Source organism: Fukomys damarensis, unplaced genomic scaffold, assembly GCF_012274545.1.
Source record: "Fukomys damarensis isolate Sample0158 unplaced genomic scaffold, DMR_v1.0_HiC HiC_scaffold_12, whole genome shotgun sequence".
Classification (NCBI taxonomy): domain Eukaryota; kingdom Metazoa; phylum Chordata; class Mammalia; order Rodentia; family Bathyergidae; genus Fukomys; species Fukomys damarensis.
The window spans coordinates 45,843,657-45,860,708 of record NW_022900924.1 but is presented as its reverse complement, the minus strand read 5'-3'; the positions used below and the strand labels follow the sequence as shown (position 1 = coordinate 45,860,708).

Genomic DNA, 17,052 nt, shown 5'->3' with positions numbered 1-17,052 from the left:
AGCACTCACCCACACCGCTCAGGACTAAGTCAGAGCGGAACTCCATCTGTTTGCGAGGCCAGATAATGAGCCCACAGCTGTGGGGTGGAAGGGAAGAAGCGGCTTACCTGATGAGATGCGGCACACACTCGATGTTGGCTGCTTTGGAGGTGAAGGGGGATGCGACCGATGCTTCCTGCTCTGACAGCGAGATGCCTGCATGAGCCATTTTCAAAGCCTGGAACAACCCATCCATGTCATACCTAAGAACTTTCTGGCCGCTCTCTAACTACTCATTCACCATGAGGCTGTTCTTCATGTTCCAGAATTATAACACTGGACCCACCCATCTCTGAGTCTCTAATCGTGTTGTCCGTCCATCTGGACTGGCCTCTCTCCCCTATCCATAGTCACCAGTGAAAGAGGCACCAACTAAACAGTGCTCCAGAGGTAGAATGGTGGTAGTGGTGGGGTGTGTGTCCACATGTGTATTAGCTGGGGGGAGGGTTATATGTCAAAAGTTTATTTAAAAAATGATAGAATTTGAATGATTACTGTTTAGGGATCTTCACCATCTCATTGCAGGCTGTCTTCACAATAAATGGGGAAAGAACTAATATCCACCTTTCTCTACTCTGCCTGAGCGAGGTAACCAGCTAACTGCTGCAAAGGACAGAAAGCATCGCCACCGGAGACAGATCAGATGACACTTATCACAGATGCAGTGGGACAGATGTATTTCTTCACTGAAATAGGGGAGAATTTGTTTCTCATCAAGACTAAAACAGAGAGCAGATTGGTCAGTAGACAGACCAGAAAGGTCCAAATTCTATAAGAATTGTGTGGGCATAAAATGAGATTTTATATTTATGTGGTTCTATAAAATACAGACTACCTAGTACCACAGCTGGTTTATATTGAATAATTTAAGATCATCTACCATATGTTAGAATTAGTTCTACGCATGATTCTCTCTCCCATCAAGCAATGAACTCTTTGGGGAGCAGAGACCATGCCATTTTTAGTACTTGATATCTTTGTTCTAAATCCATATAATTAATAGTAATGTGTTTTCACTCTAGATTTTAAAGAACAGACTCACAACTAGCTCTAGCTTCTTCTCATGAAACCACACAGAAGAACTTAAGATCAATCTCTAAATATGAACATAGTTTTCACAAGACTTTCAAGAAAATACTTAAGAAAAAAGCATAACAAATATCTAGCTCCTCCCTGTCTCTTCAGTGGTTTTTCTTTTGTGGTACTGGGGATTGAACTAGGGGCCTTGCATATGTGAGGTGAGTGTCCTGTCACTTCTCCACAACTAGCTACTGAAAATTTCCTTATGCACATAGTCCTCAAAGTAAACTGTTGTTTCAACTATATCATTAGAACTCACAATTGAAAATGGGTATTAAACTATTGTGTATAAGAAATCTTTTAAGAGTCATTCAATTACAGTTGTGCTACAGTATGTAATAACTAGTCTAGGATTTCACTGACTGTAAGAGTTTCTGGTAAAACTAATTTTGAAAAATTAGCCCCAGAATAGAAGTTTGGTAGAGACTGATACAATTTACACATAGTTCAAAACTTTAATGAACAATTTCAAAATTTTCCTTCACTCAGACTTTATCAGCTGTTTGCCTTCAGGCAGAAACACTTCATCTCCCTTCCAGAGACTTCATTTCCTTTTTTTTTTTTAAATCAACGTTTACAGTGTGTAACAGTAATGTTCACCGTGAGGAGCTGGCACCTATACACATATGCACAACACATTTCGATTCTTTCCATTCCCTCACTGATAACACAGGAGACTGAAACCAGCTCATCCCGCAGAGTCCCTTCTGGGTCTGAACTACAAGAAACTCAGTATTTATTATTGCAGGGGTTGCTGAAAACAGCTGTACTGATCCACCTCACTTATTTTTCTGAACTTCTAGCTCATATTCAGGCAGAGACGGGTATGCTCAGCAGAGGGATCGGGTAGTGGCTCATGCAAGGATGAAGAGTTAGGCCCCAGGAGACTTTGGGGTCCTCAATAGGGACACTGAGCTGCTCATATGAGAACAGTCATTCCTACTCACCCCGCAGTCGTTCGCTCCATCTCCGCACATGCCCACACAGTAACTACAGAGGGAAGGACACAAAAGATTCATTGCTGAGTAGCCCATTGGGATCATTTCCATCATAATTAACTTAGACACAGTACATGTGCACACTGTGTACATGTGTATATGTGTGTGTGAGCACATGTGTGTGTCCTGAACGCATGTGGAACCAGGCTGAAGGGGAAAGTGGTGTGAAGAGACCTCATCCCAGAGGAAAAAGGCCACTGCATCATTGAAATTGTTTCAATCAGTCACATTGAAATGGCACTGATATCACCAAGGACGTTGCCAAAGACAGTCATCGCACACTTCAAAAGAAGTCCTGTTTAATTATATCTATGAAGGCCAAGTTGAAGAATATGCAGTCACTGTTACAGCATTTCCCAGCAGAGCTTACAGCTCAGGCACTAGGATCAGAAGCATTTGGGATATAATTTAACAGTTACAACTAAAGACATATATACATCTTCTTGAGGCATCTCAGGATGACAATGAAATAATATGCTCCCCATCCATGCCAGATGCATATGCAAACAAGATATAAATAGAAGGCTAACAATTAAAGATGTTGCTAGGGGAAAGGGATTTCTTATGCAAGACACAATCTGTCTTCTATGACTAGTAAACAATGCATTATAGGGGTATTGGTTAATGGCAGTACTAGCTAAGATTCAGGGACTTTTTTCCAAAAACAGAAAATCCAAATTACCAATAAAGAGAAAAAGAAAAAAGATGTGTTTTATATATACATATATGTGAGTCAACTCCACAAAAGAAATGTAAATGGCCACCAGCAGACCAGTGAGGTTGAAAGCTGTGTGAAGCCATTGGTGTGAGCCCCTCCCCCTCCCAACCTCCCTCCTCCCACCTCCCCAACACCAATGGACAGGCAAGGACCTGAGCCTTGCGGGTGCTTCCAGCAGCCCAACCCAACCCAACACCACCACCACCACCACCCCCTGACTCTGGCTTCCTGGCTATGCCTGTACCTCATCAATACTGCAGTGGAACAGGGGGTCTTAAAGGCCATTGCCCAGTGCTAGAGCAGAAGTGAATAGTAGTAAGAGGGTCTTACTCCTAAATTCCCATTCCAAAGAGTAAAGTTACTATATTGATCAGTTGATTCATTATAAACATATTTTGGGCTAGTCTTTGATTTCATTTTATTTCACATGGTTAAAGGTGATAGATTAAGAACTACCACAAATTGTCATTTTCTAAGCTATTTTTTATTTGATTTTTGCTGATTGTATCACTCAGGCTAGTGTTGTGACTGATCTAATCAGTTATCTTTCCTGGTGTAATTAAAATGAGCTGGAGCAACCACTATAGAAATCAAAAGAGCTTGGACTGGAGGTTCCATTTGACCCAGCCATCCCTCTGCTGAGTATCTTTCCAAAAGAACTAAAAGAATCATATCACAGAGAAGTATGAGCGCCCATATTTATAGCGTCACAGCACAGTTTGTAATAGCTAAAACTTGGATATAGCCTATTTTCCCATCAGTTGGAAACTGGATAAAGAAGATGTGGTTTTTCTAAAAAATGTAATATTATTCAGCCATAAAGAATGAGAAAATAGATTCATTCATAGGAAAATGGATATGTATTGAAGATATACTCCTAAGTGAAATAAATAAGGCACACATGTCTAAATACCGAATAATTTCTCTGGTGTGAATAATCTGCAATAATACAGAAGATCCTAATAAGATTACTGACATTGAGAAATGGAAAGAAAGGAGCTAGGTGTAGGGATGGGGTAAGGGGAAAAAATGAGAACCAAGACTTGTCATGTAGAGGTACAAGATCCCAACAATGAATGTAACTGTACTGTATCCCTAAAATGTACCAATAAACTCAATTAAAGCTGAAAAAAAAAAAAAGAAAGAAAACTACCTCCACCTAAGCTGATGTATCCTACAAAACTATCTTTCAAAATTGATGGAGTAGCCAGGCATGGTGGCACATGCCTGTAATTCCAGCACTCGGGAGGCTGAGGCAGGAGAATCACTGTGAGTTTGAGACCAGCCTGGGCTACATAGTGAGTCCCAGGTCAGTCTCCACGACATAATGAGACCCTGTCTCAAAAAACAAAACAAAGCAGAAAATTTATGGAGAAATAAGATAATTGCATGACAAAGAACACCTGAGAAACTTCATGAATACCAAACCAGCACTCCAAACAATTTTTTTAAATATCCTAAAAAAAGACAATGAAGGTCACAACTCCATGAGGCCCAAAATAGCAAATTCAATAGGTAAGAATTTAAGGGGAGAGGGAGAAAAATAAGAAAGAACCAACAACAGGAAAATAACATGACAATGATAAGTCAATACATATCAGTTATAACCATCAATATCAATGGCTCAAATTTCACCAATCAAAAGACATAGACTGGCAGAATGGATTAAGAAGCAAAATCCAACAATATGCTATATACAAGAAACACACCTACTTGAACAAGAAACTCATAGACAGAGAGTAAAAGGATGGAAAACAGTTTTCCATGTGACAGGAACCTGGAGAAAAATCAGCAGTAAGCTATCTTATTTGTTGACGATGTAAATTTCAAACCAAAACTAATTAAGAGAGATGAAGAAGGTCACTACATCCTTGTAAAGGGAACAATCCAAGAGGAAGAGATGACAATCATAAATATATATGCACCAAACACTAATGCCCCCAACCATACAAACCAAATATTAAGGGATATGAAACACCAAATAAGCACTAACACAATTATAGTAGTGGGGACCTCAATATCCCACTGTCACAAATAGACAGATCATCTAGACTAAAAATCAACAATGAAATACTAGAACTGAACCAAGCTTTTGAGCAAATGGACTTAATAGATGTCTACAGAGTGTTCCACCCCACAAAATCAGGATATACATTCTTTCCGGCTGCACATGGATCATTTTCCAAAATAGACCACATGATAGCTCATAGAACATTTTTAAGTAAAGGCAAAGGAATTGAAGTTATCCCATGTATATTATCAGATGATAGTGCAATTAAACTGGAGATCAATAGCATAAAAAACCATAAGAACTTCACAAAAACATGGAAATTGAAAAACACTCTCCTGAAAAAACAATGGGTCACAGCAGAAATTAGAGAGTTTTTACAATTTAAAGAAAATTCCAGTACAACATACAAGAATCTACGGGATACAATGAAAGCAGTTTTACATGGAAATTCATAGCAGTGAATGCCCACACTAGGAAAACAGAGTGAGCTCAAATAAAAAAACCTAATGGTGAATGTTAAGCTCCTAGAAAAAGAAGAGTGAAAAAATCCCCAAGCTCATACAAGGGAGGAAATTATAAAGATCAGAGCAGAAATCAATGCAATGGAAACTAAGAGAATGATACCAAAAAAATCAACAAATCGAACGGTTGGTTTTTCAAAAGAATAAATAAAATCAATAAACTCTTAGCCAACATTATAAAAAAAATAAAGCCTCAAATTCATGTAATTAGGAATGAAAATGGCAAAGTCACAACAGATCTAGGAGAAATCCAAAGAATCATCAATGCTTACTTTAAGAACCTGTACTCTAATAAAATGGAGAACACAGAGGAAATGGGCAGATTTCTAGATACTTATGAATTTCCAAAGTTGAATGAAGAAAATACAAAAATTCTAAACACCCCAAACGCAATCAGTGAAACTGAAAAAGTAATTAAAAATTTACCAAAAAAGAAAAGCCCAGGTTCTGATGGATTCACTGCTGAATTCTACAAGACATTTAAGAAGAACTATTGCCACCATTCTTTAAACTTTTCAATGAAACTGAAAGAGAAGCAATACTTACAAATTAATTCCTGGAAGCAAGTGTTATTTTGATTGTAAAACCAGGGAAAGAACCAACCAAAAAAGAGAACTACAGGCCAATCTCCTTAATGAACATAGATGCAAAAATCCTCAACAACATACAGGCAAACCGAATGCAGAGGGTCATCAAGAAGATCATACACACTGACCAAGTCAGATTTATCCCAGGGATGCAAGGATGGTTCAACATATGTAAATCAATAAATGTAATACACTAGATTAACAAAGTCAAGGACAAAAATCATATGATCATGTCAAAAGATGCAGAAAAGACATTTAACAAAATTCAACACCCATTTTCATGATTAAAAACCCTGCAGAAAATTGGAATAGATGGTCTTCATCTCAACTGGATAAGGCTATCTATGAAAAGCCAACAGCCATTGACATTGTCAATGGCCTCAATTCACCAATCAAGAGAAACAGATTGGCAGAATGGATTAAGAAGCAAAATCCAACAATATGTTGTATACAAGAAACACACCTAGTGCAAAAGGAAGTCCATAGACTGAAAGTGAAAGGATGGAAAACAATTCTCCATGCGTCAGGAGTCCAGAAAAAAGCAGGGGTAGCAATCTTATTCTCAGATAAAGTAAATTTCAAACCAAAACTCATTAAGAGAGACAAAGAAGGACACTACATCCTTGTAAAGGGAACAATTCAAGAGGAAGAGCTGACAATCATAAACATATATGCACCAAATATAAATGCCCCCAACTATATAAAACAAATATTAAGTAACATGAAAAACCAAATAAGCACTAATACAATTGTAGTGGGGGATTTAAATACCCCACTATCACAAATTGACAGATCTACTAGGCAGAAAATCAACAATGAAATAATAGAACTGAACCAAGCTTTGGAACACATGGACTTAATAGATGTTTATAGAGTATTCCACCCCCAAAAACCAGAATATACATTCTTTTCGGCTGCACATGGATCATTCTCCAAAATAGACCACATACTGGCTCACAAAACAGGTCTAAATAAATGCAAAAAAATTGAAGTCATCCCCTGTTTATTATCAGATCATAGTGCAATCAAACTAGACATCAATAGCACAAGAAACTATAGAAACTTCACAAGCACATGGAAACTGAACAACACTCTCCTAAACAATCAATGGATTACAGAGGAAATTAAAGAAGAAATTAGACAGTTTTTACAAATAAATGAGAATGCCAATACAACATACAGGAATCTTTGGGACACAATGAAAGCAGTTCTACGTGGAAAATTCATAACATTGAATGCCCACACTAGGAAAACAGAGCGGGCTCAAATAAACAACTTAACGATGAAACTTAGACTCCTAGAAAAACAAGAGCAAGAAAAACCCAAAGCTCGAACAAGAGAGGAAATTATAAAGATCCGAGCAGAAATCAATGCAATTGAAATTAAGAAAACGATACAAAAAATAAATGAAACAAAGAGCTGGTTTTTTGAAAGAATAAATAAAATTGACAAACCCTTAGCTAATCTTATCAAAAAAAGGAAAGAAAAGGCTCAGATCCATGCAATTAGGAATGAAAAAGGCGAAGTCACAACAGATCCGAAAGAAATCCAGAGGATCATGAACACCTACTTTGAGAACCTGTACTCTAATAAAATGGAAAACACAGAAGAAATGGACAGATTTCTAGATACTTATGAATTACCAAAGTTGAACGAAGAAGATAAAAACATTTTAAACACCCCAATCACAATCAGTGAAATTGAAAATGTAATTAAAAACTTACCAACAAAGAAAAGCCCAGGCCCTGATGGATTCACTGCTGAATTTTACAAGACATTTAGAGAAGAACTACTACCATTACTCTTCAAACTTTTCAATGAAATTGAAAGAGAAGCTATACTTCCAAATTCATTCCTGGAAGCAAGTATCACTCTGATTCCCAAACCAGAGAAAGATACAACCAAAAAGGAGAACTACAGACCAATCTCCTTAATGAATATAGATGCAAAAATCCTTAATAAGATACTAGCAAACAGAATACAGAGGATTATTAAGAAGATCATCCATCATGACCAAGTCGGATTTATTCCAGAGATGCAAGGGTGGTTCAACATACGAAAGTCAGTGAATGTAATACATTATATTAACAAAGTCAAGGACAAAAACCATATGATCCTCTCAATAGATGCAGAAAAAGCATTTGATAAAATTCAACACCCATTCATGATAAAAACCCTGCAAAAAATTGGAATAGATGGTCTATACCTCAATTTAATAAAGGCTATTTATGAAAAACCATCAGCCAACATCATATTGAATGGCCAAAAACTGAAAACCTTCATGTTAAAATCAGGAACAAGACAAGGATGCCCACTATCGCCACTTCTCTTCAATATAGTTCTGGAAACATTAGCCACAGCAATTAGACAAGAGAAAGAAATTAAAGCAATAAAGATAGGAAAGGAAGAAGTTAAACTATCATTATTTGCTGATGATATGATACTCTACATTGAAGATCCAAAAAACTCCACCAAAAAACTTCTAGACTTAATTGACAGATTCAGTAAAGTATCTGGATACAAGGTGAATACCCAAAAATCAATAGCCTTTCTATACACAAATAACAGACAGACAGAAAGAGAAATAAGGGAAAAAATTCCTTTTACAATAGCATCCAAAAAAATGAAGTATCTAGGAATCAATCTAACAAAAGAAACAAAAGATCTCTACACTGAAAACTACAGCACTCTGAAAAAAGAAATCGAAGAGGATATAAAAAAATGGAAAGATATCCCCTGCTCCTGGGTAGGAAGAATCAACATAGTGAAAATGGCCATACTACCGAAACTGCTATATACATTCAATGCAATGCCAATTGAAATTCCAACACTATATTTCACAGAACTAGAAAAAAGAATCCAAAAATTCATTTGGAACCACAAGAGACCTAGAATAGCAAAAGCCATTATAGGCAACAGTCACATGGCACCAGGTGTAACAATTCCCAATTTGAAACTATACTACAAAGCCACTGTGATAAAATCAGCATGGTACTGGCAAAGAAATAGGCCTGAGGATCAATGGAACAGACTGGAAGACACAAAAACAAATGCAGATGTACTCAGCTACCTCATCTTCGACAAAGGAGCTCACCATCCTCAGTGGAGGAAAGATAGCCTCTTTAATAAATGGTGTTGGAAAAACTGGATATCAACCTGTCACAGATTAAAATTAGACCCTTATCTTTCGCCATGCACTAAATTAAAATCCAAATGGATTAAAGATCTAAATATTAAAACAGAAACATTAAACTTGCTGGAAAGTAAGTTAGGCAGAACTCTGGAAGACATTGGTATAGGAAAAGACTTTATGAACAAATCCTCAGTAGCACGGGAACTAGCAGAAAGAATCAACAACTGGGATCTCATCTTACTAAAAAGCTTCTGTACTTCAAAAGAAACCATTAGCAGAACTAAGAGACAATCTACAATGTGGGAAAAAATTTTTACCAGCTGTACCTCAGACAAAGGACTATTATCAAGGATATATAAAGAACTCAAAACAATCAGTCCCCCCAAATATAAAGACCCGATCCAAAAATGGGCATCCGAAATGAACAGACATTTCTCATACAAAGAAGTGAAAGCAGCAAGAAAATATATGAAAAAATGTTCCACATCACTGGTCATTCGAGAGATGCAGATGAAAACAACACTGAGATTCCACCTCACCCCACAAAGAATGGCTGCTATCAAGAAATCACACAATAACAAATGTTGGCGGGGTTGTGGGGAGAAAGGAACCCTCCTCCATTGTTGGTGGGAGTGCAGACTAGTGCAACCACTATGGAAATCAATATGGAGATACCTCAAAGAGCTTGGACTGGAGGTTCCATTTGACCCAGCCATCCCTCTGTTGGGTATCTTTCCAAGAGAACTAAAAGAATCATATCACAGAGAAGTATGTGCACCCATGTTTATAGCGGCACAGTTTGTAATAGCTAAATCTTGGAAACAACCTATTTGCCCATCCGTTGGAAACTGGATAAAGAAGATGTGGTTTTTCTATAAAATGGAATATTACTCAGCCATAAAGAGCGAGAGAATAGATTCATTCATAGGAAAATGGATACATATTGAAGATATACTCCTAAGTGAAATAAATAAGTCCCACATGTGTAAATACCAAATAGTTTCCCTGGTGAAAATATTCTGCAACAATGCATAAGATTCTAATAAGATTACTGACATTTAGAAATGGGAGGAAAGGAGCTAAAGGTGTAGGGAAGGTGTGATACGTAGGGGAAGAACAAAAAGGGAAAAGAAAAAAATGTGAGAATGAAAAGTAAAAAAAAAAGAAAAGCCAACAGCCAACATCCCCCTCAGTGGAAAAAAACTGAAAACCTTCATGCTAAAATCAGGAAAAAGACAAGGATATCCACTATGACCACTCCTCTACATAGAAGACCCAAAAACACTCCACCAAAAGACTTCTAGACCTAATTGACAGTCAGTAAAGTATAAAAAAAAAAAAAAAAAAAAAAAAAAAAAAAAAAAAAAAAAAAAAAAAAAAAAAAAAGAAAAGCCAACAGCCAACATCATCCTCAGTGGAAAAAAACTGAAAACCTTCATGCTAAAATCAGGAAAAAGACAAGGATATCCACTATGACCACTCCTCTACATAGAAGACCCAAAAACACTCCACCAAAAGACTTCTAGACCTAATTGACAGACTCAGTAAAGTAGCTGGATCCAAGAAAAATACTCAAAAATCAATATCCTTCTTGTACACAATTACAGATTCACTGAGAGTGAAATTAGGGAAATAATAGCCAAAAAAATGAACTCTCTCTGAACTAATCTAACAATGGAAACAAAAGGCCTCTACATTGAGAACTACAACACTCTGAAAAAAGATTGAAGAGGATATAACAAAACAGAATGGCATCCCTTGTTCCCTGACAGGAAGAATGAATATACTGAAAATGGCCATATTTTGATAACTGAGAGACAACCCACAATGTGGGGAAAAAAAAACCTTTACCAGCCATTCCTCAAACAAGATCTACTATGTAGAATATATAAAGAACTCAAAAATATCAGACCTCCCAAATGTAAAGACCCAGTTCAGAAATGGACATCTGAAATGAACAGACATTACTCAGACAAAGAAGTAAAAGCAGCAAATTAACATATGAAAATAAGTTCAACATCACTGGTCATTCAAGAGATGCAGATGAAAACAACACTGGGATTCCATCTCACCCCAGTAAGAATGGCTGCTATCAAGAAATCAACCAATAACAAATGCTGGTGGGGTTGTGGGGAGATAGGAACCCTTCTGCATTATTGTTGGGAGTGCAGACTGGTGTAAACACTATAGAAATCAATATGGAGATACCTGAAACAACTAGGATTAGAAGTCCCATTTGATCCAGGTATTCCTTTGCTGGTATCTTCCCAAAAGAAATAAAAGAATCACACCACAGCAATATATCCACACCCATGTTTATAGTGGCACAGTTTGTAATAGCTAAAATTTGGAAACAGCCTAACTGTCCATCAACTGGAGACTGGATTAAAAAGATGTGTTTTTTAAAAAAAATAAAATGGAGATTTACTCAGCCATAAAGAATGATAAACTAGAGATATTCATAGCTAAGTGGATGCACATTGAGGTCATACTCTTAAGTTAAAGTAATAAGTTGCATGTGTAAATACTGAATAGTTTCCCTGGTGTGAAAAACTAAAAGTATAAATAAGGGGTAGGGGAAAGGTAAAAAGGAAAAAGAAAAAAATATGTGAAAAGGAAAAACATGGGAACAATATCTTTGTAAACAGGGAAGGATGGAGGGGCTGAAGGAGGGCTGAGGAATGGGGAAAAAGAAGAGCCAAGATCTGTCATGTAAAGGAACAAGATGAATATAACTGTGCTGTATACCTAAAGTGTACTAATAAACTTAATAAAGATTAAAAAAGAAAAAAGAAATGTAAATATTATGTACTGCAAACATGTATTAATAAAATAACCACAAAATCAATAGGTGGAAAATTAAATTTCTCACAGCTTATTCTTATTACTAAAAAAGGACCCTTTTCATAGGTCAAAAATGGCCAAATGTAGAGAAGTTTATATGATTTGACCTAATATTAGACTACTACAGATGAAAATCATCCTATCAATATTTGCATGAATGCGTCGTGACTCCCTACAGTTGCAGAAAATGCATATTTGGCCTCGATGACACACCAGGATTCTTTCATCTTCTACTCATAAAAAGAATCCAGGCAGCCTTACGCACTTTGTCCACTGTAAAAGTGCAAAAAGGAAAGCAGGGAAATTAAGAAGACAGCTCCTACTGAGGCAGCATGTGTCTTCCTGAGTTAATTTTGCTTTAGGCCAAAATAGCTTTTCAGAATTAAGCATTTCAGTTGACAGCATTTCTCAGAGACAGGCAAATTACTTTCTTCAGCCAATATCATGCAATGGCCAGGTGAGTGACACGGGTTAGTTAACCTGAAAGCATTATGTGAGTTAATAGGCAGTGTTGGAGACTTTCCTTATGAATGTTTGGACAACAAAACACACTGGTAAAATTCTCCTGCTTTCACCTATTACTTATCAGCAGTTGCCTAAAATTTCATCTCTTTATTCCTTTTTGAAATCTGCAGGGCAGAGACTATAAAACTCCCAGAAAGTAATGACTGCATCTCTTCTCTATTGAACTATTAAAGCATAGTTTCACTCTTCTGTGACTTGGTCAGCCGTGGCTCTGAAGGAGATAAGAAAGGACGTTTCTTTGACTTCGGCCTCCATATCTAATCCATGCCTGGTGCCATTTCCCTTCTTGCCAAGAGAGCTGGAAATGTCCAGCTTACACACTTCCGAGTGGGCCAGCCTGATAACTCCAGGCTGTTGTCATGCACACAGTTTCCCATTTTTCCCATTCTGAGTTTGCAGCCCCCCACCCACAAACACACACACAATTTCTTTCCTCCACATCTAAGCAGGAGATCTTCCTCTAAGATATGCTTTATGGGCCACAAAATGAATTCTTTCTGGGGTACACAGCTTCCAAAATGACCTCAGTGATCTGCAGTCTCTCATACTGTCTTCATTGTGAAGTCCGCTCCCTCGTGTGTGGGAGCTGGACCTGGACACCTGCCTCTAATGAAGAGAAGGCAGCAAACTGATGGGCTATCACTTGTCACTTCTGAGATTAGGGCATGAAAACCAGCTCCCGCCGACTATGTCCCCCTTCCCCACTTCTTGTTGCTAACTCACTCTTAGGAAAGCCAGCTGCCGTGTTACGACCTTTCTTATGTAAGGGCTCATGTGTCAAGGCACTGAGATCGACTTCATCCAACAGCCAGTGAACATCTGAGGCTCCTTTCCAACTGCTCCCAAGAAACTGAAGCCAGCTGACATGTGAGTAAAGCTTGTGTCAGACCTGGCCCCCATGAAGCCCTGAGATGACTGCAGTCCTGGCTGACGCCTGATGACCACCCTGTGAGAGACCCCAAGCCAGAGACTTAGCTGAGCCCCACCTGGGCTCCTGAGCCCCAGAAATGTGAAATAATAAACAGTGTCACTCTAAGCTGCTAAGGATAGGGGAAACCTGTTGTTCAGCAACAGATAACAAATGTATTCTCTTATCATGCCATACCACCTACTTTAATTTCTGAAATTCTTCAACTAGACTTGATTTCTGCCCCGGAGACATTCTTGCAAAAATGGTTCCATTCAGCAGAATCTAAAGAGAAAAATAAGATTGTAATAAGATTAGGGAGAAGAACTTTATAAACATAGAAGTTCTGGAAAATCATTTCAGGGCACTGATTTAATATAGCATTGGGTGGTATGTCATTAGACCTAATGTCAGCAAAGGGAAATAAGGGATTTCATGCTTAGATATTGAACTTTCACTTTAAACCCTCCATCACAACTCTATTACTTTTTCCAGACCATTTTTCCAAAGGGAGGTGACCTCTAATTAATAATAATAACTGCAGAGCAACAGAGCATAGGAATAAAAGTGCCTCTCCCTACACACTGTCTCCATAGTTGCAGCACAGGCAGAGAAAACAGCAAAAATCAGAAGTTGAGAAACAAGATTCTGTTCTCAGCTATGTCCCAACTAGCAGTGCAAACATCAGGCAAGTGAGTTAACCTCTCTAAGTCTCTGTTTCCCATCCCTACAATGAGGAGCTGTACGAAGAGCCTCTCTCAAAGCTCCTGGGGTGTAGAATCTAAAGTCCTTGACTAGTAAGTTGACAATGTTTAAGACACCACTAACAGATGGTTGCTTCTCTCACCTGAGCTCCCTTTATCACCTCCACATTGACAGCACAACCCCATACGGCACTATTTTAAAAATAGGACACAGGGAGGACAAGATAACAAATGGTTTTGAAAATAAACCATGGGGCCTTTTATCCTCCTGCTGTAATTTATGAATCCAGGCAGAAGGGTAATACAGCTCAGCCTGACATGAAATGGTGGCTTTCAGAGAGAGAGGCTGACCCTCAAAGCAGGTAGCATTTTTGAAGCCATTCTCTAGGTGGGAAGGAATAAAGAATGGAGGCTGAGATGGGACAAAATAATGCAAACTCTGAAGGGAAGGCCATGTGACTATGCAGGACCAGGGAGATGTAGGTGGGACCAGGAGCCTCCTATGAGAGCACTGCCCTTCTAGGGTATTTATCCTCTACCTCAGGGGTCCCCAGCCAGAAAGCAGGTTGCACAGCAGAAGGTGAGTGAAGGGTAGATGAGCAAGAGAAGGAAGCTTTGTCTGTTTTTACAGCTTTCCCACCACCTCCTGTCATATCAGGGGTGACGTTAGATTCTCACAGGAGCACAAATCCTACAGTGAACTGTGCAGGCAAGGGGTGTAGGTTGTGAGCTCCTCAAAGGACTCCAATGTAATGATAATAGAAATAAAATGCAAAGTATATATAATGGACTTCAGTCATTCTGAACCCACCTCCACCCACTCCATCTGTGAAAAAATTGGCTTCCATAAAACCAGTCCCTGGTTCCAGAAAGGGTAAGGAGCACCACTGTAAGTCTAAGACAATTTCAGCGATGATCATTCTCATTATCCTCTTCTATTTTGCCTCACTAATGTGCAAAGCAAAACAAAACGCTTCATTTCTCCAGTACTTACTTTTGGAAGCAAGCTGTTGAAATGCTGAAATATCACTTGGTACGATTTCCCAGTCATTGCAAAATGGTAACAGCTCCCTCTTCCCCCATCAGGTAATGAGCTGTTTCCAATATTAATGTAGGTTTCCTAAAATCAAAAGGGCATCATTTCTACATGAGCTCTTCAGGAATGTCTCTGCTTTCCCATGTTTCATGGAAGGAAATGTGTTCAAGCTGCATGGCAAAGGGAAAGGCAGCACAGGCAAAATGTGAAATTTGCTCATGGAACCCTGGCCCACGAGAAGAAGATACCCAAATCTTCCTCCATTCCCCCAATGTCGTGAATGAGTGATACATGGTAATGACAACATGGTTGCTACTTAGGATCCTTTCCTGGGAATCAAGCTTGTGATGTCAGTCTACTGGAAAAAAAACAGCCCAATGTACCACTTCGTAATTATGAGAAAGAAAGAAAACATTCTTCCATTCCGTCCTTCTGCTCTTCACACAGCCTTCTGTTTCCTAAGATCTCTTGCCATCCTTTTGTTCCTTGTCTTCCCTGCAAAGTAGGCAGATTCTTTTTTGACAGAGCCTGACTTCTTTCTGCACCTGAGATTTGACCTCTTTTCTGGTTCTACCAAAACACGTTTCACGTTGCCCCATTCTTTTGTGCCCTCTGTCCTATTACCCCTACACTACTCCTCCTCTCCTATCTTCCACCTGTAGGTTTTGCTCTCTGCTCTTTCATAGCCCCACCTGGCTCCAAGCTGGGGAGTGCTGCAGTCACTTTTCATGTCTCTAGGGCACAGTGGTCAACACCCAAAACTTAAAGGAGGAGAGGTTTTGTTTGGCTCATGGTTTCAGGGGATTTAGTCCATTCTTAATTGTTTCCAAAGCAGAAAAATCATGGCAGAGGGACATGGTGGAGCAAAGATGCCCAGTTAATGGTAGCTGGGAAGCAAAACAGACAAAGAATAAGGAGCCAGCACTCAGATAGATGCCTCCATGACCCAACACACACCCACAAGTGTACTTTACTTATCCTCTAGGAAGTCCCCAAGACAGTCAAGTTTACCATGAAGCTTAACCATCACAGGGAGGAAGCGACTGATGGGAACTGTGTCCCTCGCTGATTATGGTTTTTCACGCAGTCTTTCTCAGAGGGCCTTACATGCGTATAGGATACTAAATTCAAGTAGCATAGGAGGGAGAACATTTTATTTATTAGTGAAATTCGCCTCAAGGAAAACACTGTGTTTAGACGAAACAAATCTGCTCTACTGAATTTAGAGGCAAGGTAAAGACTCACACTTCCTCTTCCAATTGAGTACAACTGACAAAAGATATGCTCTAAAGACATAGGCAGGAGTCCCTTTCTGCTTGTGCCAGGAAGGTGGGGGAGGAGGTGTGGTGGTCAGAGAGGAATAAGAAGAGGCTGAGTCTGCTAGTGAATTTCTCCCGGGAACAACCAGATCTTCAGTAAAGGTATTAAACTCATCAGTGAGTAGTGAGGCTGGGCTCTGTTAGAGTTAGCAAAGGCCCTGAGTAATACAGCAGTGAACTCTAGGCAGCAGGCACTGAAGCCAGCACAGGTGGACTGCCTGGGACGTTAGCACCAGAAATCGGTTGAAAGTGTAGAGTGCTGTTATCTTTCTTTTTTTTTTTTTCTTAAGAGTAGGAAAATTTATTGAGAAAAAGATAGCTTCTGTCTAAGAGAGACAGAGAAGGGAAAGGAAAGTGGACTGCCCATGAGTGCAGTTACATTTCATAGCCCGTGTGCTATAGGTTTGAATCAAACTGACCCACCTCTTCCCCAGGCATGAAGAGGGCCTCTCCACATAGCTGTGAAGTCTGTGTACTGCACAAAGGTGCACTCCATATTTAATGATCTGAAAGGCAGTTCGACTCGGAGTAAGGGGCGTTTTTGTACTTCTTCACCTGGAGGGCCATCTCTCTGAAGTCATTCAAAAGCAAAGACACCACCTTTAGTGATGGATGTCAGGCTCCGGCCCA

The 17,052-nt window shown here is 39.0% G+C and overlaps 1 protein-coding gene across 4 annotated transcripts in view; it reads right to left on the bottom strand.

Annotated features, from left to right (window-relative positions):
• Atp13a5 (ATPase 13A5) overlaps positions 1-17,052 on the bottom strand; it is a 102,351-nt gene that overhangs the window by 25,298 nt on the left and 60,001 nt on the right. For all 4 annotated transcript variants that reach the window (XM_010624089.2, XM_033762569.1, XM_033762570.1 and 1 more), the window contains 4 exons: positions 15,062-15,187; positions 13,569-13,648; positions 2,067-2,109; positions 108-217 (listed from right to left, as the gene is read on the bottom strand). In XM_010624089.2, coding sequence (XP_010622391.1) covers positions 108-217; positions 2,067-2,109; positions 13,569-13,648; positions 15,062-15,187 — 359 coding nt within the window. The remainder of the gene's footprint in view (positions 1-107; positions 218-2,066; positions 2,110-13,568; positions 13,649-15,061; positions 15,188-17,052) is intronic.